We start from the raw sequence: 27,800 nt of genomic DNA on the forward strand, positions 1-27,800 counted from the left end.
TTTCTCCATCCCCAATGTATTTGATGATAAATTGAAGTGGGCAGTCTCATTTTTGAGGATTTTCACATTACATACTTTCTTAGATTCGATTTCACCAGCCACATTGCAAGCAATTCTTACAATCCCTGTAACCTACAGTGCATTGTAAACTACCTGATCTCCAGAGGGATGTAAGGCAGCTCAGGTGTTTCATCATAAAAATATAATTCTGTGTTCGAGATACAGTGTACCCCTACATTATGGCTGTTTGGGTAACGGAAATTTTCACTTACAGAATTCACAAATCACTACCTAAAAATTTGAAAAATGGAATAAAATTCACTCTCATGGAAAGTATGTGAAATAATAAATAAACAAACACAAATTCTATTTTTATCAACTCGCATTTCTTGATGCTTGAGCTGATGATGTGGTTTCACATTATATTAAATCGTGATGGAGACCGTTTTCTAGAAACACAACACCTCCCACCCCTGTAATGCGGGGATTGTCTGTACCGGAAGTGCGTTCATTGGTTTCAGATCCACAGATGTATTTTTCAACAATGGAAAGAACAAATTAAGAAATCAAAGTGAACAAAAAAAACATTTGGGGGTCATGTGGAGTTACACTTCAAAATAGCATCATGCCTATTCATTCTATTCATTAGAGTGTTACTTTCAGTGGTGTGTGTGTGTGTGTGTGTGTGTGTGTGTGTGTGTGTGTGTGTGTGTGTGTGTGTGTGTGTGTGTGTGTGTGTGTGTGTGTGTGTGGTTTATGAGTGGAAAGGAAAAAGATAAGGTTTACCAATGGAAAGGCTGCCTCCAATACTTGTCAAGGCAAGCTTATTATCTGTCTAATCTTTAGCTGAAAATGGCCTTCCTAATTGAAAACTGGTAAATGTTCAGTGCGATAAGTTCTCTTTGCCTGTTAAAGACAGTGATGGAAACGTGCATTTACCACTGCTAATAGTTACAGCACGTCCAAGCCAATTTATTTTCTCAAAATCAAATGTACAATCAGTTATATCTTATTATGATGAACTGCTCTTCCATTATGAGCTAGACTAATTGGAAGTAAAACTCCAGTGAAACTGGAAACATACGTTGGAAAGATCTTCCTGGATTTGCACAGAAGCGCTGGGCTCATAAAAATAGCAGAGTAGGTCAGACAGACACTAGTTAAAAACAATACCCAATTCTCTGCAGTAAATGAATGAGACGGAGTTAAGACCACAGGTGGAATTCACCTAAAGGAACATTTAAAATCAAGGGCATAATTGAGCTGATGAAGGGAAAGGGGGGAAGGAGGGAAAGATGGAAGAAGAAAAACAAGGAAGGGAAACAACAGAGTGACCAAGAAGACAAGAAGTAGCTAATCGACACAGACAGATTAAAAGAGTACATAAAAAGTTCAATATGAGAAAGTATGTGATCATTCACTTTGGGTTAAAGAAAGGCAACTATAACCAATTACCAAATGGTAAGAGTCTAAGAACTGTGCAAAAACAAGAGAATTTAAGTGTCCAAGTAAACAAATTACTAAAAGTTAGTGGATACTAAATGGTTGGTGGCTAGACATTTTTACTTCAAAAGACAAAATGGAGAAAGTTATGCTTGTATTGAACAGAACCTTCATCAGATCTCACCTTGTGTACAGCTTGTAATTTTGGCACCGCATTTTAGAGGTAGTGCGGAATTACCAGAAATGATCAAAAATGAGGATGCATGTCAACAGAATTTCAGCTATAAAACAAGCTAATTAAAATGGAATTAACCGTCTGACTGTCTCAAAGACCTGATTCTCCCTGGCACCAGGTTGGCCTGTTTGGAAGAACATCACAGGTTAAAAATGTAGTTGATTTATATACTTAAAGAAGATCCTGCTGCCTTCTGGATGGGGTCCCAATCATCTGCTCAAAAGGAGCCATCTCCAGGAAAGGACTGGGACTGGAGGCAATGTAAGCTGCTACAGTTGATTAAACAACCCATTCCCCTGGATTCTGCTAGGTGAGCATCTATGAGATCGTACTTTGAGAGAACATCCATACCTGACTCATCGGTATCTTGATCCTCAAATGGACCAGCTGCCACTCCTATTTCCATGCACTTCTTGCTATGAGCCTTGGATTTCATGTGTTTGGTCAGGTTTCCTTTGAAAAAAAAAACAAAAACAGGAGCTGAAGCACTTTTATTGAAGAGTTAATCTCACAGTTGAGTCACAAGTGGAGTAGTTCAAATTTTATGTTATCTTTGTAAATCTATCAACTAATCTATTTCTCTTCAATATTCAATTTATCAATAATCCCTGTAAGAAGTCAACAACAGACAATGTTGTATAAACTCTATAGAAATCAGATGGGAACCCTTTATTATTCAAACATTGGCCTCATTTTTGGTGCAAAATCAAATCTGTCCATGGGGCAGAAACGCATCAAGGCTTAGAGACAAGCCAAGAGAGGAAGATGCTGAAGGAAGGAGAGACAGAAGACATATCTTTCACATTCTGGGTCAAGGTGAGTTCGAGCCAGAAATGGACAAAGGTAATCACTCTGAGTGAGATTTGTCATGCTGCTTCTCACTCACGTGACTGGAACATGAGTTACTTTCCTCTAATACATCTGAAGTTCCCTTCAGTTCTATATTTCCCTATATTTCCCTTTCTTAAAACTAAGCATTGCAAGGAAGCAAACAAGCCAACAACAAATGCTGATTATTCACAATCCCTTTTCTTTGTCTGCAGTAAGTTGTCTGTCTGCGGGTGCCAGGCTGTTACCATGTTTTACTCATGAAACAAAATAGATTTTCTATTGCCCAATGCTGAAAAATGTAACAGTATAACACAACTGAATTTCTAGACAGAAAGGTTTAAATCTCAGTATGACACATTGCAAATTAAATTAAGCTCTGGTAACATTTAGCCACATAGAGAAGAGATTATGAATGTTGTCAGATTTTGGTAAAATCTTGACTTGGACAATTTATTTATTTTGTGATTTATAGTAATTTTATGTCTTTGCACTGTACTGCTGCCGCAATACATCAAATTTCACATCATCCAAATCAGTGTTAATAAATCTGATTCTGATTCTGGATATCCCACTATCACTTTTAAGTACCTTCAGTGCCACACAGCATGAAAAATTCTTTTTGCTTCCTGTCCTGGCGAACCAGAGCTGTAAATATCTTCGTTAGGCACATTTTCCACTCTGTCCTCAAGGCTGCAAGTGATGGCCAATAAATGGAGCCATAGAGCACAGAACAGGCCATGCCACCCATTTTACACTAATACCACCCCCCCCACCTCGATACTACCACCCACTTATACTCTAGAGTGGCCAATTAACCTACCAACTTGCAAGAATTTGGGAAGAAATGGAACACCTAGAGGAAACCCACGTACGCATGTGGAGAATGTGCAAACCCCATGCAGATAACACTCAAGGTCAGGAATGAACCCGAGTTCTGGAGCTGCAAGACAGCAGCTCTACAAGCTGCACCACTGGGCCACCTTTATATCCTGCTAATGTCATCCTGCAATTACATGCAGCTGTAGATATTCTACTCTACAGGATCAGTATCATCTAAGAGTTAAATCACAAAACCTAAAAGTTAGTGCCTAGAAATTCAACCTCAGTCAGGAGCATGACAGGTAACAGGATGGTGTTGGTGAGTTGTACTCCACTTCTGAGACTCACTGACTATAATGCAATGAATTTCAGTGCCAAAGCAGAACATGCATCTACCAGCATTTGGAATAGACAGAGTCTGATTAGGAGGAGTCAGCTCAGCTTTGTGCATGGAAAGTCATGCTTGACGAACCTTTTGGAGTTTTTTTTTAAAAAGAGGTAACCAAAAAGGTAGATGAGGGTAGGGCAGTGGATATTGTCGATTTGGACTTTAGCAAGGCCTTCAATAAGGTCCCACATGGTGGTCTGGTCTGGAAGGTTAGGTCCCATGGAATCCAGGGAGAGCTAGTTAGGTGGATTCAAAGTTGGCTCAGATGTAGGAAGCAGAGGGTGATAGTTGAAGGTTGTTTCTCGGAATGGAGGCCGGTAACTTGTGGTGCGCCACAGGGATCGGTGTTGGGACCCTCGTTATTCATTATTTATATAAATGATTTGGATGTGAATGCACAAGGCTTGATCAGTAAGTTTGCGGATGACACAAAATTGGGAGGTGTTGTTATTGTAGATTACTGGGCAATCTTGATCAGTTAGGCAAATGGGCCGAGGAGTGGCAAATGGATTTCAATACAGGTAAGTGTGAGGTGATGCATTTTGGAAAGTCATATCAACATAGGACTTATAGTATGAATGGCAGGGCATTAGGGAGTGTAAGGGAACAGGGACATAGGAGTACAGTGCATAGTTCGTTGAAAGTGGCATCACAGGTAGACAGGGTGGTGAAAAACACATTTAACACAGTGACCTTCATCAGTCAGGGCACTGACTACAGGAGTTGGGACATCATTTGTATGTCATTGGTGAGGCTGCACTTGGAGAACTGTGTACAGTTTTGGTCACCTTATTCTAGGAAAGACGTGGTTAAACTGGAAAGAGTGCAGAAAAGATTTATGAGGATGTTGCTAGGACTAGAGGGCCTGAGTTACAGGGAGAAGTTGGCCAGGCTAGGCTTTTATTCCTTGGAACGTAGCAGATTGAGGGGTGATCTTATAAAAGTTTATAAAATCATGAAGGGCATAGATAAGGTGGATAGTAGCAGTCTTTTCGCCAGGTAGGGGAGTCCAAAACTAGGGGGCATTGATTTAGGGTGAGGGGGAAATGATTTAAAAGGGACTTGGGAAACTTTTTCACACAGAGGGTGGTGAGTATATGGAACATGCTGCCAGAGGAAGTGGTTGAGGGTGGTACAATAGTATCATTTAAGAAGCACTTGGATAGGTACATGGAGGGGTGGGGTTTAGAGGGATATGGGCCGAACGCAGGAGATTGGGACTAGATAGGTAGGCACCATGGTTGGCATGGGCTCATTGGGCCAAAGGGGCCTGTATCCATTCTGTATTGCTCTATAACTCTATGCTGATGTGGCTATATTGTACATTTAGTGACCAGCATGAATTGTTAGTTATTTTTGCTATTTTTTTTAATGTAAGGTATGTCATTTTAGGAAGGAGAATAAAAAGGTGAAGCTTGGGAAAATTACCTGTATTGGGCACATAACATTCTTCATCAGTTGGACTATCACTTAAGAACGACACGGGTGTGTTAGGCATGCAAATAGGAGTTTGACAAGGAAATCATTTGCAGCTGTTGTAGCAGCATTAACAACTTACCTTTAGTTTTAAAGGAGAAGTTGCAGTAGTTGCAGTGATAAGGACGAAGGTCAGTATGAGTGCGGATGTGCTTTCTCAACATGCTGGGCTTCTTGCAACGTATCCCACATTCCTCACAAATGTACTTTCCCCTCCCTCGGCCCCGAACATACACATACTCTTCATTTGATTTAAATCTACAAGTTGAAATAAAAATTGCATTAACAATTCAGTATTATTTTCATCTTTGAGGATGCAAGAGCATTGATAACAAGATTCAGAACAAAGAAAGATTGTTATGGAATGAAAACATAAAACATAGAACATTACAGCACAGGAACAGGCGCTTTGGTCCACGATGTCTGTGTCGAACATGATGCCAAATGAAACTTACAGTATGGCTGGTTTTACCCTATGACTGCCTTGGTGAAGCAGCCAGCATAATCAAAGACCCCACCCACCCGGATCATTCTCTCTTCTCCCCTCTCCTATCAGGCAGAAGATACGGGAGCCTGAGGGCACGTACCACCAGGCTCAAGGACAGCTTCTATCCCACTGTGATAAAAATATTGAACGGTTCCCTTATACGATGAGATGGACTCTTGACCTCACAATCTACCCTGTTTGACCTTGCACCTTATTATCTGCCTGCAATGCACTTCCCTGTAGCTGTGACACTTTACTCTGTATTCTGTTATTGTTTTTACCCTGTACTACCTCAATGCACTGTGTAATGAATTGATCTGTATAAACAGTGTGCAAGACAAGTTTTTCACTGTACCTCGTTACAAGTGACAATAATAAACCAATACCAATACCAATAATCCCATTCTGCCTGCACATGATCCACATCCCTCCATTCTCTTGTTCATTTGTCTGTATAAATGCCTCTTAAATACCACTATCGTGTCTGCCTCCACCACCACCCCTGGCAGCGCATTCCAGGCAACCACCATGCTGTGTAAAAAAAAACTTGAACTACAATTCTCCTTTAAACTCTCCCCCTCTCACCTTAAAGCTATACCCTCCAGTATTTAACATTTCTACCCTGGGAAAAAGACTCTATCTATCCCATCCATGCTTCTCATAATTTTAAAGAACATCAACTCATATTTTCAGAGAAGATGCTGAAGGTAAACTTAGGCGAGATAGGGATTTGTCAACATATGAAACCTAACCACTAGTCACAACCTCTTGCAAAAGTGTTATCACTCTTGGTCTCACTCTTCAGGGGAGGATGAAAGTAGTAGGTATCCCAATTAGTTTCTGAGATGGGATGACTGCCTTTTAAGGAGAGATTAAAAGAAACTAGGCCTATATTCTCTATACCTGAGAAGAATGAGAGGTAATCTCTTTGAATTATTCAACATTCTTACTGCATTTGACTGGATTTATGCAGGGACAATGTTTCCTTCTTCTGGGCTGCCTAGAACGAGAGGTCACAGTCTCAATGTAAGTGGTCAGCGTTTCAGGATGAGATGAGAAGAAATTTCTTCACCCAGAGGGTAGTGAATCTTTGGATTTCCCCACCTAAGTGGGCTGTGAAGATTCAGTCACTGAGTATTTTCAAGACAGAGATTGTTAATTTTTGGATATTCAAGGCAATCTAGGGATATGGGGCTAGTGCAGGAAAGTAACACTGAGGTAAAAGATCAGCCATGAACATACTGGATGATATGAGGGGCCAAATGACCAATTCTTGCTTCTATTTCATGTGTTTATGTACTCAGACATGCTTGTCTAGAAACTGGATTGCACCTACCTTTGCACTTCTACCCAAGCTGTTCCAGTACAATTACAATACTGGCATCTATCCAACAATATGAAAAATTGCTTTATTATATCCTCTTTACTAAAAGTTGAACAAACCAATCATCAACTAATCAGTCAGCTATCAATCATCAGCAAAGTGATGAAAGATGTCATTGATATAGTTCTGTTGATAAGCACTTATTCACTCCTAATTTACTCCCAACCAATGCCCAGTTTGGGTTACACTGGGACCACTTGGCTCCAGACCTTATCACAACCTTGGTCCAAACATAGACCAAAGAGTTGAATTCTAGAGGCAAGGTGAAGTGGTAGTGATTGCCCTCAACTTCATGGTAGCAGTTGACTGAGTGTGGCAACAAGGTGCCCTGATAAAACCAAAGTCAATGGAAGCAAAGGGAAAAGACTTCAGTGCTTGGAATCGTACCTCCCAAAAAGAAAAGGTAGTTGTGGTTGTTCTAAGTCAATAACCCGAGACCTAGGACATTAGTGCAGTGTCCTAGGCCTAACCATCTTCAGCTGCTTCATCAATGACTTTCCTTCCATCATAAGATCAGAAATGGGGATGTTCGCTGATGATGGTACAGTGTACAATTCCATTTACAACTCCTGAGCAAATGAAGCAGTCTATGCCTGTACGCAATTACAGCTAGGCAAAATTCAGGTAAGGGGTTCTAAGTGGTAATTATCATTCACTCCATAAACGTGCCATCTCCAATAAGATAGGGCTTAACCACCTCTCCTTGATTGCTATCCTGGTACTTGTGTGCCTCTAGTGTGTCTATGCTCAGCTGCTGTGTTTGGAGAACACACTGATGTGAGTAGCCATGGAGGTAAAGGATAGCCCTGGTCTCCCAGGATCCATTCCAGCAGGCAATTTGGGCCAGTGAAAATACCTGGCAGTGCATTTTCCTTAAGGGTTAAGGAGACATGCCTACTTCCTGGAAATGTGACATTCAGGAAAATGTTCTCATGACCCACAACAAACTGCACATTTAAAAACATGTGACTTTGCAAATTCATTGGAGCTTGAGTCCAACGGAACTGAATGCATGGCCTTTAAGTACAACTAGTGGCCAATACACAAGTGCACGTTTAGTATTATCGACCAAAGGCAAGTTTCACCTTGTGCAACTACATGGTTACAGGCTGCTTGAATAAGGAGTGGAGAGGGGTGGGGAGGGAAATGTGATAGTTTATTTGTTTCAGTGTGACTGGCATAACCCTTAAGCTGTCCCTGGCACATTGAGCATCAATGATATAAGCTACTCTGGCAACTCTACCCGTTGTTTTCTTCTTGCCATCATGATTCTCATCAGATGAGGAATACCAAGTCTCTGGTCCCTGCTGTTGTGAAACTTGTTGCTATTCGTTCAGAGAATCATAGTCACATAGCACAAAAACAGATCCTTTGGCCCATTTCATCCATGACAACTTTTTTGCTCATCTACGCTAATCCCATGTGCCCACATTAGGGCCATATCTTTCTATGCCTTGCCTATTTAAGTGTCTGTCTAAAGGCCGCTTAAACATATTAATTGCATCTGATACCACCACCTCCTCTGGCAGCACATTCCATAAATCAACCACTCTGTGAAAAAAAGCTATTCCTCAGATTCCCTTTAAAACTCCTTCCTCTCACATTAAACCTATCTTCCTTTTGATACCCTTGAGTTTCAAGTTGACCAGGACAATACAGGTTAGCTGGTTTCTAAGAACATACAAATGGTTGATTAGATAAATGTGTACTTTAATTTGTCTGTGGCACATTCAGCAAAGGTGCTACTATGGGTTACATCATTAATGTAGATGTACTGTTGTTGAGAGATTCTTGCTGTCTGCACTTCTGTTCTGTATCTGCATTTCTCCTCTGCACACAGAACATAGCTGCAATATGGATCACCAGATGTAATAATAGCAAGATCTTTGTAAAGATCCCGGGTCAATGACAAAATGCTTCATGGATGACTTGAGCGAGTTCTTGAAATGTTTCTTCTATCTACCCACAGGTGGGTTACCTTCTTTTGCAACTACTTATCTGTCATCTGGATAACAAGGTCTGTCCATCTTATCCACGATCTCATCGGCAATGTGTTACTACTAAGAATGCAAGTATTTGTGAGAGTCTTAGTGACAAGTTTATTCACCATCCAGAGTGCAGCACAACATCAAGCTACACCATGTCATGTAGAATGCCTTACACTGCCATCATTTAATGATCCTTACTGGTAGATACAGAAAGGCACATTCAGAACAGTCCATGCACCTGGAACACAACTTGAATAGGCAGATGGCTTGCCTGATGGCGCAAATGATTATAAGGCATTGTAAAGTTCCTGATGTTAAGTGTTGCAGTGCCTCAAAGGTGCAATCAGCCACGTTGAAGGGGATATCCTTTGCAAACTATCAACAACCATAAAACATAGAACAGTACAGCACACTAACAGGCCCTTTGGCTAATGATGTCTGTGCCGAACATGCTGCCAAATTAAACTAATCCCAACTAAGGTTGTATCCAGGTCTCAACAGGACAAGGATGTAGGACTTCCACAATATAAAAACATGGTGGCTACCAGGAAATTTGGTGCACTTCTATATGAGCCACCTTTATGTTTGCACATTGGTTGACACTGACAGAATAAAATCCCTTGTAATTAACCAAGGCTTGAGGATGAACTGCTACGATGATCACAACCTTCAGCTGGGCAGCACAGTTGAACAGCAAGTTGAGCTGCTGCTTTACAGTCCAGCAACACTGGTTCAATCCCGACCTCAGGTGCTGTCCGTGTGGAGTTTGCAGAGGTTCTTCCAGCGACTGCGTGGCTTTCTGCCAGCTGCTCCAGTTTTCTTTGACGTTCCAAAGACTTGCAGACTGGTTGGTTAATTGACCACTGTAAATCACCCCTAGTGGGTAAATGAGAATCTGGGGAGAGTTGATGGAAATGCGGAGACTAAAATGGCACTAGTGCAAATGGGTGCTTGATGGTCGGCATGGACTCAATGGGCTGAGGGGCCTATTTCCAAGCTGTATGACACTATGGCTCAATAAGATGAAAATCCGAGTGGCTGCTCATTCTGGCTATTGTTATCATGGGGGAAGTTTACATACCATGTAACTCTGACAAACAATCCAGTCTACAGTAGATCTACAGCAGATGCAATCTCACTGGTTCTTCACTCGGCTTTGGAGCACCTAAACAACAGCAATGTATACATCAGGCTGCTGTTGATCGATTACAGCTCGGCGTTCGACATCATCATCCCCTTAGTACTAATCACAAGCTTCAAAATTTGGGCCTCTGTACCTCCCTCTGCAACTGGATCCTTGACTACCTTATCAGGAGACCACCGTCAGTGCCGCTGGTAATAACATTTCCTCCTTGCTGACAATCAACGCAGGTGCACCCCAAGGATGCGTGCTTAGCCCACTGCTCTACTCTCTCTACACTCATGACTGTGTGGCTAGGCACATCTCAAATGCCATCTATAAATTTGCTAATGACACCACTGTTGTTGGCAGAATCTCAGATGGCGACGAGGAGGCATACAGGAGTGAGATTGATCGGCTGGTTGAGTGGTGTCACAACAACAACCTCGCAGTCGACATCAGCAAGACCAAGGAATTGATTGTGGACTTCAGGAGGGGGAAGTCGGGAGAACACACACCAGTCCTCATTGAGGGGTCAGTGGTGGAAAGTGTGAGCAACTTCAAGTTCCTGGGCATCAACATCTCAGAAGATCTATCCCAGGCCCAACACATTGATGCAATCATGAAGAATGCACGCCAGTGACTCTACTTTATTAGGAGTTTGAGCAGATTTGATATGTCACCAAAGACTCTTTCAAATTTCTCTAGATGTATGGTGGAGAGCATTCTGACTGGTTACATCACCGTCTGGTACAGAGGCTCCAATGCGCAGGACTGAAAGAGGCTGCGGAGAGTTGTAGACTCAGCCAGCACCATCACAGGCACAACCTTCCCCACCTTCGAGGACATCTTCAAGAGGAGGTGCCTCAAGAATTCAGCATCCATCATTAAGGACCCTCACCATCCCGGACATGCCTTCTTCTCAGTATTACCATCGGGGAGGAGGTACAGGAAACTGAAGACCCACACTCAACGTTTCAGGAACAGCTCCTTCCCCTCTGCCATTAGATTTCTGAACAGTTCATGAACTCTGCCTTGTTATTCCTCTTGTGCACTATTTTATTTATTTATTTTTTGGTAACTTATAGTAATTTTAATGTCTGGCACTGTTCTGCTGCTACAAAACAATGTGTATGTCAGCGATAATAAAGCTGATTCTGATTCCTTATCATCTTTATGCACTTATGTGCAGTTTATTTACAAATCCTTGCTATTCCTTTGGTAAAGACCAGACAAAAGCTGAGGCAAAGAAAATAAGGGTAATAGTGACTTTCACCATTGATAATGTGTTGCCCAAGGGACCAGCAGATGTAGGTGAACTTCAGAAAGGCTGTAGATGTTCTCCATCTCCTGGCATGGCTATTATTCTCCTGAAGAACTGCTCCTCCAAGATCAGTCTATTAGTTGGTAATGTCTTTTGCAAACTTCATCCCTCTGTTTCTTGCTTCTCTGTTATTCATCTGTAGTTTCTTCCACTGCATGCTTGCTGCTGCATTTCCATGTCCAAAGTCCAATCAAAAGTAGTCATAATGCTACCCAGTCGTGTTTAGCACACTCTTATTAAACCATGGTTTGGCCAGGTAAGGTGTTACTAGCCAAGGCTCTATTTCCAATTCTTCTAAAAGCAAATTTGCACATATGATTGTGATGCCCGAGAAAGGGGAATGATTCTTACTTAGTAATGTAACAGTTGGAAGGCAATGGGATCAGAATAACCACAAATCAGAACAAGGAACTTAATCACATTATCATCTCATATTGGGGATGCAGAGGACTTCAATGAAAAAGGTTGAGAAGTAAATGTGCAGGGATTATTCTCAAGCAAACATCTATAAACTGCACTCAAGTATCACCTGATCTCCTCAATGCAATTAATTTTTCCTCACCCTTTTTGGGCAAGAAACTCAGTTCTAATATTTTCTTAAAATTGATGGATCTGCAAACATTGAAGCACTAATTCTCCTCTCATGAAGTTCAGGCAAAAGAATGCTATACTCTCAAAGGAAATTCTTGGCTATGCAAGTATCCTTTTGTATTCATAATATGCATCTCTTAAAAATATAATTGTGTCCAAAATACATATATTTTATAAATAATTCAAATGTTATTCCTATATTCTACTCTGTATTCTGTATTAGGAGAATCAAGGATAACTTGAAGAATAATTATTTTGTTAATGGCATCCTTCAATGTGGAGTAGCTTTGACTGGATAACAGTGGACTAATACCCAATTGCTCTCTAACTATCCAATGTACAGGTGACCAATCACCCTTTAAGCCTCGAGACCCTTCTGTTATTAAAGTGTCACCCCATCTCCTCTTTTTACGACTCTGCTGGGAGATTGACAGTAAGAGAATAGCAGGAAGCAGAGGGAGAGGAATAATAATTAAACTGATGTCTAATACAATTAAATTACATTGATTCAAAAATTAATGCTGGAAATCTAAAATCAAAATTAAAAAATCAACTCTCAGCAAGGAAGGAAGTGTCTTTTTTGATTGATTGCTGAGTATTTCCAACATTTCTACTATTTAAATATATTAATTTTTACATGCACCAAATGCTCCAAATTATCTCACTGTTTTAGTTTGAACAAGCCATCCATATAAACATCAAAGTTGTCTTCATTTTGGTTGGATTGGGATGCTTGTACTTATGCTATCCTATCTGTCTGCAACAAAATAAGATGTTGTGAATCACAGCATTGGCTTCATTTCCTCAAGCTTTACATTTGCCGATTACCTCTCACAAGCAAGTGGTATTTATACTGGCAAAAAGTACTTTTAGCTTTCAGTGCTACAACATCAGTATGTTCGGACTTCTGTTCCGAGTCTAATGTTTGCTGATATCCTCTCCCAAACTCTACATCATTCTTTTATGTGCTCCATGATTAAGTGTCACATAATCAAATGTCACTTGATCAAACCTTTAAGAATTTATACAAATTCAGTTGGCAACCTGTCTCCACTCTATATCACAACTCCCATTTAACAATGTGAACTGCAATGTATAAACAAGAGACATTGTGCAACCAAATTACACTAAACTAGATTACATAAACCATGTACGTTGTGAACGTCAGTGAATGCTCAAAGATAAATTGAACACTTATTAATGTATTATTAGACAAAAATTAAAGCATTACTTTAATAATTAATTAAACAAATGCCTTTTTTCATACCTCATTTCTCCCTCCAACCAATCTCATGGCCTCCACTGGTACCTGTTTTCTACTGTGGAATTAGCAATTGATTGAATTTGATGAAACTACCCAAACCTATTTTCCTTTGTCTTTGCAGTCAAGAGATTTTCATATATCAGCAAACCATCCAATTGCAGCCTATTATTTTAACATAACTGAATACTGGGCAAGGAAATTGCTTACCTAAAAAGTCAGAAATAGAAATAATGCTTAGTTGGCATACATCCATGCTAAATCCTGCAGTCCAGTCAAATGCTAATGCAGTACTCTGACCAGAGGATGGCACAACAATTTGGAAATATTGTGGGTAACTAAGATTGGAAGGAACAGACTACAGAAACAGTCCTACCATACTGCTTTACAAATCCTTGTTTTGGATTGGTATAACTAACAAGTGTTTAAAAGTAAACTTGCCCCCCATCGAAGATCTTAATTCGCCTGGGTTCATTGGCGCCATGCTCCTTGTCAGGATCACTGACTTGGTTTTCGTACTTGTCTTTGCTGTTGCGTTCGCTAATTGCAAGTGTTCGGTTGGTGAGTGTCTGTCCAAAATAAAGAAGGAATGTACTCAGCAGTAATTACAGAAGACAAATAAGAGCTTCTATTGAGCAACAATATGATTGATCTTAATATTTAATAGTGACCATAATATGGTTAAATTTTATGTTAAGCAAAATACATTATTAGACCAAATGAAAAGGCTTACATAAGTGCAAGGAAAAGTACAAATCCAGGGGACTCAGAAAGCTACAACAACAAAGAGATAAAATGTAAATGGTCATTACCACATTTCAGCCTGGAGGGAAAAAAATGATTTTCAGTTGTATAACAGAGTAAAACAGCATTAGACAATTGAATTTCTGGGCAATTATATTTTATTTCCACCCATACTTAATGTATTTGTTCATGTGGGCTGAGATCATTCTCAACCACTGATCTTTTGTTTATCCTTTAATACCAGGGCTCTCTCTTCACTTGCTCCTTTACCATTTTGTCAGCTCTCCTAAATCTGATTACTTTGGAATACTTAATCTCCAAACATGGTCATCATGTAACCACATCTCCCTAACAATTATTAGGTCAAACTCATTTATCACAATTTGTGCCATTTTTGTACTCAGACACATACCTTTAACACTTTCCCTTGAATTATTTTTGTTTACTCAGGCACCATCACCATTATGCTCTCAGTCCCTTCCTGTCTCAATGGTTTATCATTGTCCATATTGTTATTTTGTTTGTTTGGCCTTGATCTCTTCCTTTTAACCTGCAACGTTTCCCTCACCTGAGCTCTGACTACTGCAACACACACTCATTCACCATCATTAATTTAAAGTTTTTATTATCCTATTTGTCAGCACACTGGACCTGGCCTGGTTTAAGTGAAACTGTCCCAAAGTAATATGCCATATGTCAAGTATCATTTCTCCCAGACCACTCTTTGATTCCTGTATTTGACTCTCTAATTCATTCAAACATATGCCAATTTGTGCATTGAGATTTGAAAGAGAGAAAGTACATTGATGTTATACATTTATAACCTTTGGATGTGTCAAAGAACTATACAGCCAAGAGATTGCTTTGGAAATCTGACAATAGTTGTAATGCAAGAAAATGTAGCTAACAGCGTGCAACGAAGTCCCACAGACAGCAAAGAGATGCACGATCATATGATTGTCATGAAGTTGATTGAAGGATAAACATTGGCTGGAAGGAGAGCTTCACTCTTAATAGTGCTGTGGAATCTTTAATTCCCACCTAAGGGGCCAGATGTGGATTCAGTGTATGATAGTACAGTAATCCCTCAATGCTCATTGAAGGGGCTGTCCAGATTATATACTCAAATGTTGCTAATAATCCTGAGATTACTATCCCTAGGGTTGTGCATGTTAATTGACCATTAGTTTGGTCATTCCTAGTTCTATGTTTAAAGGCCACAGTATTGGGATCCTCTCTCTCTGACTCCAGGTCCTGCACAAATAATTTATTAGCAAAAACAAAAATGCAGGGAATTGAAGGTAACTGTGCAACTGGTAGGGTGAGAATGGACAGAGTGGAGCTAAATGGGTCAAATTCAATGGGTGGATCGGGAGGCTTCTCACCATTAACGATTACTAAAGTGATGTAATTTATAATGAGGCAACCCAAGACAAAAAAATAATTGCATAATCTGAAATACTTTCACAGATTTTATGTTAACATACTTTCCTCTTGCGTAATATTATCCACACAATCAATACTTTCAAGTATCTACACTGATATTGATTTTACATTTAAAGCCTCAAAGTGAACAGTTTTTGTGTACCCAATCTTCTATGTAATCTCTTACACATTTGCCTACAAGAACAGGTCATTATCCAGAATGACCACAATTGCCGACAACCCCTTTAGTGATTGGTGAACTCAGTACTGTGACTCTTTTATCAACAAACTCAGCATTTGAATATTATAATCACATCCTCTTTTTCAGAACCTTAGTTGCTTTATTCAATTTTCAAGAGAGGTAAAAGCCCAATAACTAAACATCAGGTGGCCAGCAATTTCATTAGGATAATCTAAAATGCCTTTAGGAATTTCCGGCAAGCAGTTATAGTACTGAGCCAATAAGAATCCCTTATTCCAGTTAGGAGGTAATATGAAGCAAAATTGTAAAAAGGGAAAAGCAAGATTAGGGTAGAAAAATGCCTCAGTTAAGAGCACTTCATTGTAATGTGATATAGTTATAATATTGAATATCAAATAACCTCACTTTGGAATTTATAACGAGAATTTGTAAAATTAATGATAATGCAGCTGGAGGCTAATTTCCGTGTCAGAACAAAAATAGACCAAAAAAGACCAAATTTGCCTGCTACCATTCTGCTGGTTACGTGATCCCACAATCACTGAATTGTTAACTAATAGTGACATTTAATGAGGTGAGAAATACCCAAATGCCTTTGGGAATGTTGATTCAAGGTTACCTGTTGTTCTCAATTGTGCTATATTTATTGTGTCCTTTCTTAATTTGCCCACACGGTATTCCAAACCTGATTTGCATTTGAATGAATCAATATTATCTGCTTTCACAACTCTCTCAGGAGTTTTTAAAGTGCATTTGAAGAGATTGATTTGTTGAGTATATAATCTGGATTGCCCCTTCAATGAGCATTGACAGATTACTGTACTATCAGGTACTGAATCCAGGTGGGAGCCAAAGATTCCACAGCACTGTTTATAGTGGAGCTCTGCTGGTCTTCCAGCCAATGTTTATCCTTCAACCAACTTCACTATGATCACATGATTATGCATCTCTTTGCTGCTTGTGGGATTTTGCTGCACATTGTTAATGAGATTTTCATGCATTACAACTATAGTCAGATTTTCAAAGCAATCATTTCAACACCCTTTCCCATTCCCACACTGACCTGTCTGTCCTCTGCCCTTTCTGCTACCACAGTGAGACCAAACTCAAACTAGAAGAACAGCACCTCATATTCCACTTGGGTAGCCTACAGCCCAATGGTGTGAACATTGAACTTTCCAGTTTCAGGTAACCCATTCCCTTGTGGTCCTTTCCCACTCCCACCAATCCACCCAGGGTCTCTCCCCCTTTGTTCACCTTTCCCATTCCCCTCCTCCTTGTTATTTAGCCTCATCACTCTCCCCCACCTGGTTCCATCTGCCTGTCACCCACATACCCATCCACCTTCTCCCTTGGTTCATGTTTCCCAACCTCTCCCCCACCTGGTTCCACCTGCCTATTTTTTTCGTTTCCTTATGTTTCCATCTATCACCTACGAGTCTTCGTCTCAATGATCTCCCTTGCCCCATCTGCCACCCCGCCTCCCATTTCCCCATCTGGTTCCACCTATCATCCATCAGCCTCTGTCTCTTCCCTTCCTCTCACATCTGTATACAGGCCATCTTCCCTCTACACTCTCAGCCCTTATGGAGGGTCTTGACCCAAAACCTTGACCATTCCTATGTCCGCTGTTTGACCCACTAAGACCTTCCAGCTATTTATTTTTTGCTTCAAAAGCAATCTGTTGTCTGCTAAGTTCTTTGACACATCCAAAGGTCAAAAACATACAACATAAATGTATTTTCTTTCCTTCTTTCAAATCTCAGGTTTCGCCTTCACAATGATGCCAAATCAAAAGATCCAAAGTGTTCCCAAAATCCAGCAATCCAGCTGCAGTAACCCACTTCCAACATAACCAAGGATCCCATCCACCCTGGTCATTCTCCCTTCTCCTCCCTTCCATCGGGCACTGCATACAAAAGCTTGAGAACATGTACCACCAGGCTCAAGGACAGCTTCTACCTCACTGCCATCAATGGATCTCTAGGGATTGGGAACACTGGTTGATTTTTACCTCCCTTTTAATATTCCATCCTGCTTAATTCCACTCTTTCCTCATTCCCCAAACCCTTTAATAACAGTAGAACAAAGGAACCTGGGAATAGAGATCCATAGTTCCTTGAAGGTGGCATCACAGGTAGGTAGGGTGGTAAAGAGAACTTCTGGCACTTTGGCCTTCATAAATCAGGACACTAAGTACAGGAGTTGGGATGTCATATTGAAGTTGTACATGACATTGGTGAGGCTGAATTTAGAGTATTGTGTGCAGTTCTGGTCACCTACCTACAGGAAAGATAAGCTTGAAAGAGTGCAGAGAAAATTTACACGAATGTTGCTGGGACTTGAGGACCTGAGTTATAGGGAAAGGTTGAATAGGTTAGGACTTTATTCCCTGGAGCGCAGGAGAATGAGGGGAGATCTTAGAGAGGTATACAAAATTATGAGGGGCATAGACAGGATGAAAGGTTAAGGTTTAGGTTTAAGACATAGGTTTAGGTTTAGGGTGAAGAGGAATCTGAGGGGGATCTTCTTCACTCAGTGGGCGGTGTGAGTGTGGAATGACCTGCCAGCAGAAGTGGTAGATGTGGGTTCAATTGTACGTTTAAGAGAGGTTTGGATAGGTCCATGGATGGGAGGGGTTTGGGGGAATATGGTTCGGGTGCAGGTAAATGGGACTAGGCAGAAGATCAGATTGGCATGGACTAGATGGGCTGAAGGGCCTGTTTCTATGCTGTAGTACTCTATAAAGATGAACTCTTGCTCTCCTAATCTACCTTGTCATGGCCATTGCATCTAATTTGTCTATCTGCATTGTACTTTCTATGTAACTGTAACATTATATTCTGTTATTGTTTTCCTTTGGTACTACCTTAATGTACTTATGTATCGAATGATCTGTCTGGATGGCATGCAAACAAAAGCTTTTCACTGTATCTCAGTATAATCCAGTTACTTCTGCCAGAGCCCAGGATTGCCCAGCAAGTACAGCTAAAACTAATTCCCCTTCCAAATATTTATGTTTACCAGATAACTGCTTCAACTGCATGCTATTTTGCTGTCTGTCCTGGGTTCTCAAAGAAAAAGGAATTAAAATTAGGTAAATAAAAATATAAAAGCCCTTGTTTACACTTTACAGAATAAGAGATGAAAAGTGGTTTCCCACCTCTGAAGCAATGGTAAAAATCCTTCTAAATACACTTCTAAATACTATTTAAATAAAAATATAATTTTAGGAAAAATTAAATTTGACTTGAGTTGCTGTTGATTTTTAGCTCTGATATTATTCCTACATCCCATAAATGTTTATCAATGTAGGGTTATTAGACAACAGATTGTCACCTTGAACTGTGCCACAGGAGACCAACTAAATTAATTCATACAGTTTTCAGATGTCTTATTTATTCTGCCTGTTATTACTGTAATGCCAAGTGAAAATGTGTAGTATAACAGTTATAGCTGCTTCAATTAGTAACAAGAAACTTGAATTTATAATGCATTTAACATGGTAAAATGTCATAGGGCATTTCAATGAAGTATTATTAATGAATTCAGCACTGAGGAAGATGAAGAGCAGGAGAGCAAGAACTTGGTTAAATAAGTCAATTTTAAGAAACATCTTGAATGGATGAGAGGTAAGAAGTGGGTAGATTTATGGAGGAACTCGAGAACCTGGCAACTGAAAGCATGGCTGCCAGTGATGGAGTGATTAGTATCGGAATGCACAAGAACTCTTATGTACCTTAGAGATGAGAGGAGTGATGAAATGGAGGAAGTTAGAAACAAGGATCAGAATTTTCAAATGTGCTTAATGGGGAGCCAATTTAGGTCCTGAACAGGACAGTATGAGTTACAACCATTGGCAGAGTTTGGAATGACCTCACGAAAAGAGAGGTTGGCCAATAGAACAAGCAAGTCTAGTGGTAATAAAAGCACATATGAGGGTTTCAGCAGCAGATGAGCTGAGATCAGACCACAGTTGGGCAATATTATGGAGGCAGAAATAGGCAGGCTCAATGATGACACAAATACGGTTGGAAGCTCATTTCAGTGTCCAATAGGACATCAAGATTCAGTCTCAAATGGTTCCCATAGAGAGGGATACAGCCAGTGGCCAAGTATTGGAGTTTTAACGTGGAGCCTGGAAACAGTGGTAATGGCCTTCCTGATATTTAACATGAGGAAATTGTAAGTAGTCATTTTAAGTGACACTAATACCTCCATCAAATCCTCTCTGAACTGATGGCTTGAGTATCTAAGCCTGTGCTATATTGGCCTCCAAGTCATACAGCTTTCTCTGTCAAATTGTTAGCAAAGCCAAAAGAGATTGGTCAAGCAAAAATTGTTAATACCTTGGACTTATCAGCTTTCCACTTGCTTGAAGATACCAATATGCCAGAATGAAGCAGTGTGCTTTTCGCTTGTGTGTACATCATTTTTTTTATCTTCTGCTTTGGATTGAGAAGACCAAGTACGACTTTAGTTGGTAAACCCAGTGGATTGGGATTGTGAGGGCTGACGTGCCAAGTTGAATATGCAGAGAAATTTTTCTCTACTTGCTGGGTATGTAGGGGCTTGCAATTTTTCAGATAACACCAACTAAAACTTGTTGAAGTCTTCAGAGTTGGAAGTGTTGCACATTGTACATCTCGTGTACTTGTGATTGGAAAGGAAGCTCTCACTTTTATTTGGGCTTGATTGCTTGCTGGTTGTATTTGGTCATTACTTGATGCAGATATATCACCCTGAGCATTAGTGAGTGACTTCAACAGAGTAGTATTTGGTTGTGGGGAACCAGAGAATATGATTATAGGTGATTTTTGAATAACAGTCCCTGAAGAAGAGGAAGAACCTTCATATTCTAGAGCTTCTCTTGAAAGAACCGGCTTTGTTGGTGAGCTGTTAAGGTCTAAGATTTGAGAGTTATTTTTCAAAGTACCTTCTTGCTCAACAGGCAGTGTGCCCTCCACCTGATCGGTTGTGCAGTGCTGTCTCACTAACATGGGCTTCTTTAGCTTAGTCATTTCAGCAGATTTGGTGCTTTGTAACACCACTGGTGTCACTTTACCAGAACTTGCAGATCCACTTTCATCCTTAACCCGTTTCTGATGTTTCTCCATTGCAATATCTAAACTATTTGCCGGTGATAGCATGCGTTTACTAGTACCAGTAGGTTCTTGTGCAAGTAGACAGTCGGGTGGCATTTTTGATCCACTCGCTACAAGGGCAGTTCTGCTCTCATTATGGGCATGAGAATTTTCAGAAACAGCAGACATCTTAGTTTTATTTTTTCGGGCTTCCAGATAATCCTTTGATCCTGAAGGTATTTCCTCGGCAGTGTTTGAATTTATTGGATCATCAAATTTACAAATCACCAGAGCTTGCTGGTTTGTTTGATCTTGTGTGACCAGAATCTGAGGCAATGTTGTATGGATAGCAGTGTTATAAGTGGGTTTCCCACTCTGGATGACCAGAGAAGCTCCAGGCTGTAGTTGGTTGGATACCTGGCCAGGGTGGATATGTGGGACCGGAGGGACCAAGTACAAGTTTGAGATAATCTCCAGTGACTCGTTTGAAATATTCGAAGTTACCCCAGTTGATCCTAGAGTGAAAGGAATAGACAGGGGAATGACTGGCAGGTGGGATGTAATGTTAGGAAGTATACATGGCTGGCAGGATTGTTTTTGAACAATTTGAAGCTGGTATTTAGGAGCATATATATTTTCTTCAGTTGCAGGAGGAAGAGATATAATTGGACATAATTTCTGTTGATCTGCTGCTATTTTTGCAGGCAGTACCTTTAGGTTTCCTTGTGTAACTGAACATGTCTCAGATTTCTGAGCAAGAGATGTTTGAACTAAGGGTTGTTTAATTTGGATTTGGTTGTTTAAGTTTACTTCTTGTATTGAAGACTGTGGCTCACGGTGAACTATGTGTCGAAGTTGTGTCACACATGACAACTGATGCTGTGAAGTTAAGAAGGACACAGGAGATAACCTATTCGATAAGGATCTTTTGAGTTGTGGCAGGGCAGCTACCTGCAGAGTTAGATTTTGCTGGAATAAACTGGAAGGCAAAACCTGAGGTTGAGGAATATCTGGGCCAATACTCAAAGACATCTGTCGTATAAGAGGACCTCTTCTCCTTTCAATAAGTGAGACAGAGCCAGAAGCTATTAATTCAGAAGCCACTGTTGAAATCATTTCCATTGAAACTTCTGGTGGTGTAGATATTGATGTGGATATGATACTACAATCAAATGACTTGCTACGAATTCCTGCAGCAACCTCTGTAGGTGGTGGCACACTAGTAGTCTGTTCAGATGCAGCACGCCTCATTTCTCTGTAATGTGGATTGGGAACACCAAGTGTATTTGAACGACTAACCAGAGCCAATTCAGATGATTTAATAAGTGCTTCCAGCTTGGAAGGACTTTCAGTCCTTGGAACATCCTCCCTATCAAAAGAGGCTGAGAGACTGGAACAAGACAGGTTGCTCTCCTGACTGAAACTCCTTGAAAGCGTTGAATCAAAGCTGGATTCACCAGACGAATGCTCCATCTCAGCCAAGCGGATTCGCTTCTTTTTTGGTGGTAGCTTCTCTGTTGGTAGGTTTGAGAGTGTCTCACTCCTCTGAGGCCAATGAAATTTCTCTGCCTGCTCATTTCCTTGCACGTCCTGCTCCTGGTCTGGTTCCTCTGTGACCAAAATCTCTGGAACCTGGATGTTATGTTGGCGCACCAGTCTTAGCTGCTGCAGCGGAGTACAATCAGCGGATGAAGATCTCGAAAGTTCACACGTTGCTGCCCTCAATATGCCAGGATTGGGTTGCTGTTGGGAAGAGGATTGGCTGCAAGCATCTTCTTTACCACTTATAAATATAGAAAGCTGCATAGCTTCATTATGGGTTTCTTTTTCTTGCACAGGAGCAGGAGAACTTCTATCTACCGATTCAGACTGTTCAAATGAACTGGGCCTGCTCAACGAATTTGTGTGTTGGATTACAGACACGCCACTGCTGGTCCTACTTAACTCTCGTTCTTGCGATGGTGAGGGTAATGGTTTAGTTTGGATTTCATTGCTAAAAGACACTGGATCCTCCAGGGAATGTTCCTTGCTGCCAGATTGAAGGTGCTCCCCGGGTAGACTTTTCACACTAACACTCGCGGGTTGGCTGCTGCCACCTAAATTGTTCCAATGAGATGTAGCACTTAAATGATCTGATACAGATTCTTTATTTGTGGTGTTTGTCCCAGTACTTATACCAGGTAAAAGCTCGTCATCATCACCAATACTTTTAATTTTCCTCCTTTTCCTCATCTTAGGTGGTTGCTGGAGCACACCTGCTGCTCCTATGATCCTATAATGTAACAACTGTGGTGACATGCTGCGTGATATTGCTTCGTGTTCAGAATCTTTTGTGACTATTGGTTTGACCTTTGGCCCATGAAGCTCTGAACAGTAGAACTTCTTGTGGTTTTCAAAGTTCTCCAGCTTCCTATATCTATTTCTGCACGTTTCACATTCATACATGGACCCCCGACCTTGTGACTTCTTCACTTTTTCTTGCGTACGCAAGCTGTGCTCAAATGATTTGCTTCTTGGCATCAAAACCCCTGCAGCCATGCCGCTCCTCTGGAAACCCTCATCCATAGAACGTGTGGAAGCAAAACTCTGCCCCTCACTGGCTGATGAGTCCTCTACTGCAGTCTGTCTGACAAGGGTTCGGGGATGGGCAAGTTGGATCGGTGTCTGTGGTCCAGGTATAAAGACGTCATCGCTAAATGAACCACCAATTTTCTCATCAAATGACTGACTCCCTCTTAGTGGGTGCGCAGCTGGCGTTGTATTTGTAGGTATGGCAGAATTTGCTGGAGTAGCAGGCATCGAATTACTTCTAGTAATCGGCAAACAATCAAGAGAAGGGAATGGAGGAGGAACTGACAGAAGAAACACTTGCTTTGACTTGTCAGTAGGTGTAAAGGGGGACTTGGGGATATCAGAACTGGAGCTTGTTCTCCTTCCAGAATGAAGAGGCCGTAGATCAAACTGGAATGAATCTTTAAATGTGTATGGTTTCGGTGAGTCTATGCTTCCTCTCCTAGAAAGGGATGTTCTTCGTGGTTTTACACTATCCAGCTGCTTATCATCCACTACTGCTTCATTGTCCGATATCAACTTGGAAATGCGTTCTTCGAGCGTTTTGGTTGCAATCTGGGCACGAACAGGAGCTATTGATTTGGACTGCTTTTCGACTGAAACCGAATTCATCTGCAAAACAGTGGCCATAATTTGATTGCTGTGAGGACAAGGAAAACTGCCCTTGTTTGCATCAACTTCAGTAGTGGGCAATGACTTAACGAAGGGACTGAGTGGACTCATCTGTTGATCCGCACTTTCAGAACGGGAGAAATACCCGGAATCTGTGCTCCCTAAACTTCGTGGGCTCAAATGATGCTTCCCTTGTTCAGTGGCTTGCTGTCTTTGGAGCTGTGCATGCGAAGTCACTGACTGAGCCTTTTCTTCCTCTTGTGGGCTCATTTCCAGCTGCTGCTTGCATCCGGTGTCTTGCTTCATCCAAGCCATCCAAGTTGAAGTTGACTCCATTTTAGCAGCCTGTGGATTTGTCTGCTGCTGTGGATTGACTGGTTCTGGAGCTGCACCTGTTACCTGTGGACTATCAGCCCTTACAGGAGAGACATTCACTGGGTAAACCACCACTTTTGGCAAAGCAGCTGTAACTTTTGGCTCAGCGCCCTCATGCATGCTCATAGACTCATAAGTGTCATAACCAGAGACTTTATTTACTGACTTGTTGGATGACGAGAGACTCCTGGGGAAGGTTGTAGCTGCTTCAGAATAGGACACATTGCCAGCTCCTTGTGCAGCTTCCTGTTCAAAGTGCTTTTGATCAAAATATTTTTCCTCCGATGTCGAATCAGCCTCACTTTCACCGCTTTCCTCTACATCTGACTGAATACTTAGCCCTCGGTCAGATTCCTGAGATACTGATGTACTGCTGCTCTCTGATCTCAGAACAAGACCAAGTTTGATAGCATGAGCGTGGGACTTTTTGTGCTTATACAAGTTACTTTTGGTCTTAAATGAAAATCCACATGTAACACAAGGATAGGGCCGTTCCCCAGTATGTGATCGAATATGCTTTTGGAGAACGCTTGGTTTTGCACATGCTCGGTTACAGTACTCGCAAATATACTTCCCCTGCTTTTTAGGCTTCTGCTCCTTAAGCGAAATATTGGACGCTTGGTCCATCCCAGAGTTGACAACTGACGGCATTTGGAGCTGCTTGTAACCAGATCCCATTTGATCACAATTAGGTGGATTAGCTGCCATTGACTGGTTTGAATTGACCAGAAGCTGACCTTGATGCAGCTTATATGGCATGACAGTGGTCTGAGACTGCCCTAAAGAAGTCATGGTTAAATTGTATGTTGGTTGGAAATGGTGTTTTCCTTGATTCTGCTGGTGTGTTGGTGATCCATTAAACCTCTGAGATAAGGCATGATGTTCATCTTGTTTAGCATGCAAAATGTGTTGAGTTTGCTGGTAGTGTAAATGAGATGTAGGCTGACCTTGTCCTTGCTGTCTATTCCCTGATTTGGGCACAATTTGAGCAACATTTGAATAGTACTGTGGATCTGTGGCAAATTCAGATTTACATACAGAAGGTTGACCTAGACTTTGGGCAGTAACTGTTGATATTCCACTTGACACTTCCTGGGATACAACACTGACATCTGATTTTCTTGACTCCGAGTCAGCTGAAGAAAATTTTACCTTTGACAAAGTTTTCAGTTCCGGCTCCATAGCTTTCAATAAGACATCAAAAGCAGAACTTGCATAAGGAGTGCTCCCATTTGTACTGCAACTTTTACTCTCGGCCTTAATGATCCAATGTTTACGCAGTAAAGACAGACGTTGAATTGGATGCTGTGGGTGCTCGTAGGATAGTGAGGGAGACTTCTCTGCAACTAGCAATTTCAATGTTGCATCAGTTTCTAGTTGGTGAGCACTCCAATTTGGGGACCTGTTGCACGACTCAACTGAATGCTGTGATCCCACAATCTTTTTCTGCAGTGATTTGCCAGCTCTGGCTTCAGTTGTCTCACCAACGAAGTTTAGGTCCTCTGAATATTCTTGCCCAATTTCTCCTTCTCTCTCCAGTCCTCCATTTTGGTCAAGCAAGGGTTCCTTTTTTAATGGTGAAGCAGCAGTTGGAACACCATCGACAGAAATGGCTGCCTCTGCACTTTGTCCATCGTTACTTAACTTTAACAGAGTTTTCACAGGTGATTTGGGGATTTTCTTTGTCACGTTTTCGGCCACAACTTTCTTCCGCTTTACACCTTTAGCTGTATTTGTTTTTCCTTTTCGTCTGGACTCTTGGGATTCTACTAAAACAAAATAAAGAAATCAATCTTTTTTTTGTTATCACTGCAATACCAGTAACAGTAACGACGTCATACAGCAACTCATATTTACATGATTATTAGTGCACAAAATTTATATGCTTTCAAGACAAAGGGCACCTATCGAGTCAGTACACCCATATTTTAGGCTCCATCAATGTGTGCGGAGCTCTAGAATGTTGTCTACAGCATGCATGCATCTCTGTCCAAGAAATCATGTCAGATGCTAATGGGATTAGGGTGCACACAATGGACTTCCACAGAAAGTATGCAGAGCAGGTAAATCACAACATTTATCAGTACAGAACATTGGTTTAACACCAGTGCTTCCATTTTGGAACTCAATACTTCAGCCAACACACAGTCGGACACTTGTTTATTTGCAAAAATGGAACCCCCATCCCACTGTTGCTTCCCTTGCTTCCAACTCTATCATGCAAAATGCTACCATGGGTCATATTTAAGGAAACAATCGACTATATCCAAGTTAGTTGTTGATAGAATTACACAGCATGGAAACAGGCCCTTCAACCTAACTCATCCATACTGATCAAGATGTCTATCCGAGCTAGTCCCATATTGAATTATTCTGACCTATCAGCTAGATGCTACAAGTGCTTGTTATTTTCACTATTGCTTCAAGTTGCAATAACTTACTAAGCAAAGTGTGTCAGGCAGTAAAGGACTCCTTGCTGACTTGAAAGCTTCTGCACCAAGCACAAGTAGCCTGCAAAATACATTGGTGGGCTTTGGTCTCTGCACAAACACGAGATAAGTTGATCCTGAACTATTCCAGCTCCTTAACATTTAAGACCATTGCCAGGCTTGCTGGTGAACTAACCAGTTCAATGGGCATCCTAGCAGTCTTCTCCTGTAACCTGCTCCACCAAAATCCTTGCCCGCGTCTTCTTCAGAAGGAATAACTTTGTCATCTGGTGAGCTGAGCTGGCATCCTCACCCCCTGCTCTGGTTGCAGGCCACAGGCCACTTCTGCCTAAAATCTCACCATGTACTAACCCAGCTTCTATGCTATCCTCTAAATTATGAGCCACATCAGTACATAGAACACTACAGCACAGTACAGGACCTATCGGTCCACAATGTTGTGCCAACATTTTATCCTGCTCTAGGATCTATCTAACCCTTCTAACCCACATAGCCCCCTATTTTTTTTAATCATTCATGTGTCTATCTAAGAGTCTCTTAAATGTCCCTAATGTATCTGCCCCCACAGACTCTGCTGGCAGTGCGTTCCACGCACCCGCCACTCTCTGTGTAAAAAACTTACCCTTGACATCCCACTTATACCTTCCTCCAATCACCTTAAAATTATGTCCCCTCATGTTAGCCACTGTCACACTGGGAAAACGTCTCTGACTGTCCACTTGATCTATGCCTCTTATCATCTTGTACACATCTATCAAGTCACCTCTCATCCTCCTTCTCTCCAAAGAGAAAAGCCCCAGCTCAGTCAACTTATCCTCGTAAACTGAACTTGTGAGGGCATGTGTAAAGTTGAATGCCTTCATTTTCACTGTCTCCTTTTTTCGTTTCTAAATTGTTGGCTACGTTATAGTCCTTGAGTATCTGGGAGGAGATAGAAACAAGGACAAAGATGGTGCTGAAGAGTAAGGCTTGCATGTTTACAGCACCTAC

General features: G+C 41.2%; 1 protein-coding gene across 7 annotated transcripts in view; it reads right to left on the reverse strand.

The window, feature by feature from the left end:
• The window catches only part of hivep1 (HIVEP zinc finger 1), a 159,470-nt gene that overhangs the window by 25,136 nt on the left and 106,534 nt on the right, over positions 1-27,800 (reverse strand). For 6 of the 7 annotated variants that reach the window (XM_052016322.1, XM_052016320.1, XM_052016325.1 and 3 more), the window contains 4 exons: positions 20,068-26,129; positions 13,789-13,916; positions 5,275-5,450; positions 2,030-2,131 (listed from right to left, as the gene is read on the reverse strand). In XM_052016322.1, coding sequence (XP_051872282.1) covers positions 2,030-2,131; positions 5,275-5,450; positions 13,789-13,916; positions 20,068-26,129 — 6,468 coding nt within the window. The remainder of the gene's footprint in view (positions 1-2,029; positions 2,132-5,274; positions 5,451-13,788; positions 13,917-20,067; positions 26,130-27,800) is intronic. The other variant, XM_052016324.1, reaches the window with a different exon arrangement.

Source organism: Pristis pectinata, chromosome 5, assembly GCF_009764475.1.
Source record: "Pristis pectinata isolate sPriPec2 chromosome 5, sPriPec2.1.pri, whole genome shotgun sequence".
Lineage (NCBI taxonomy): Eukaryota > Metazoa > Chordata > Chondrichthyes > Rhinopristiformes > Pristidae > Pristis > Pristis pectinata.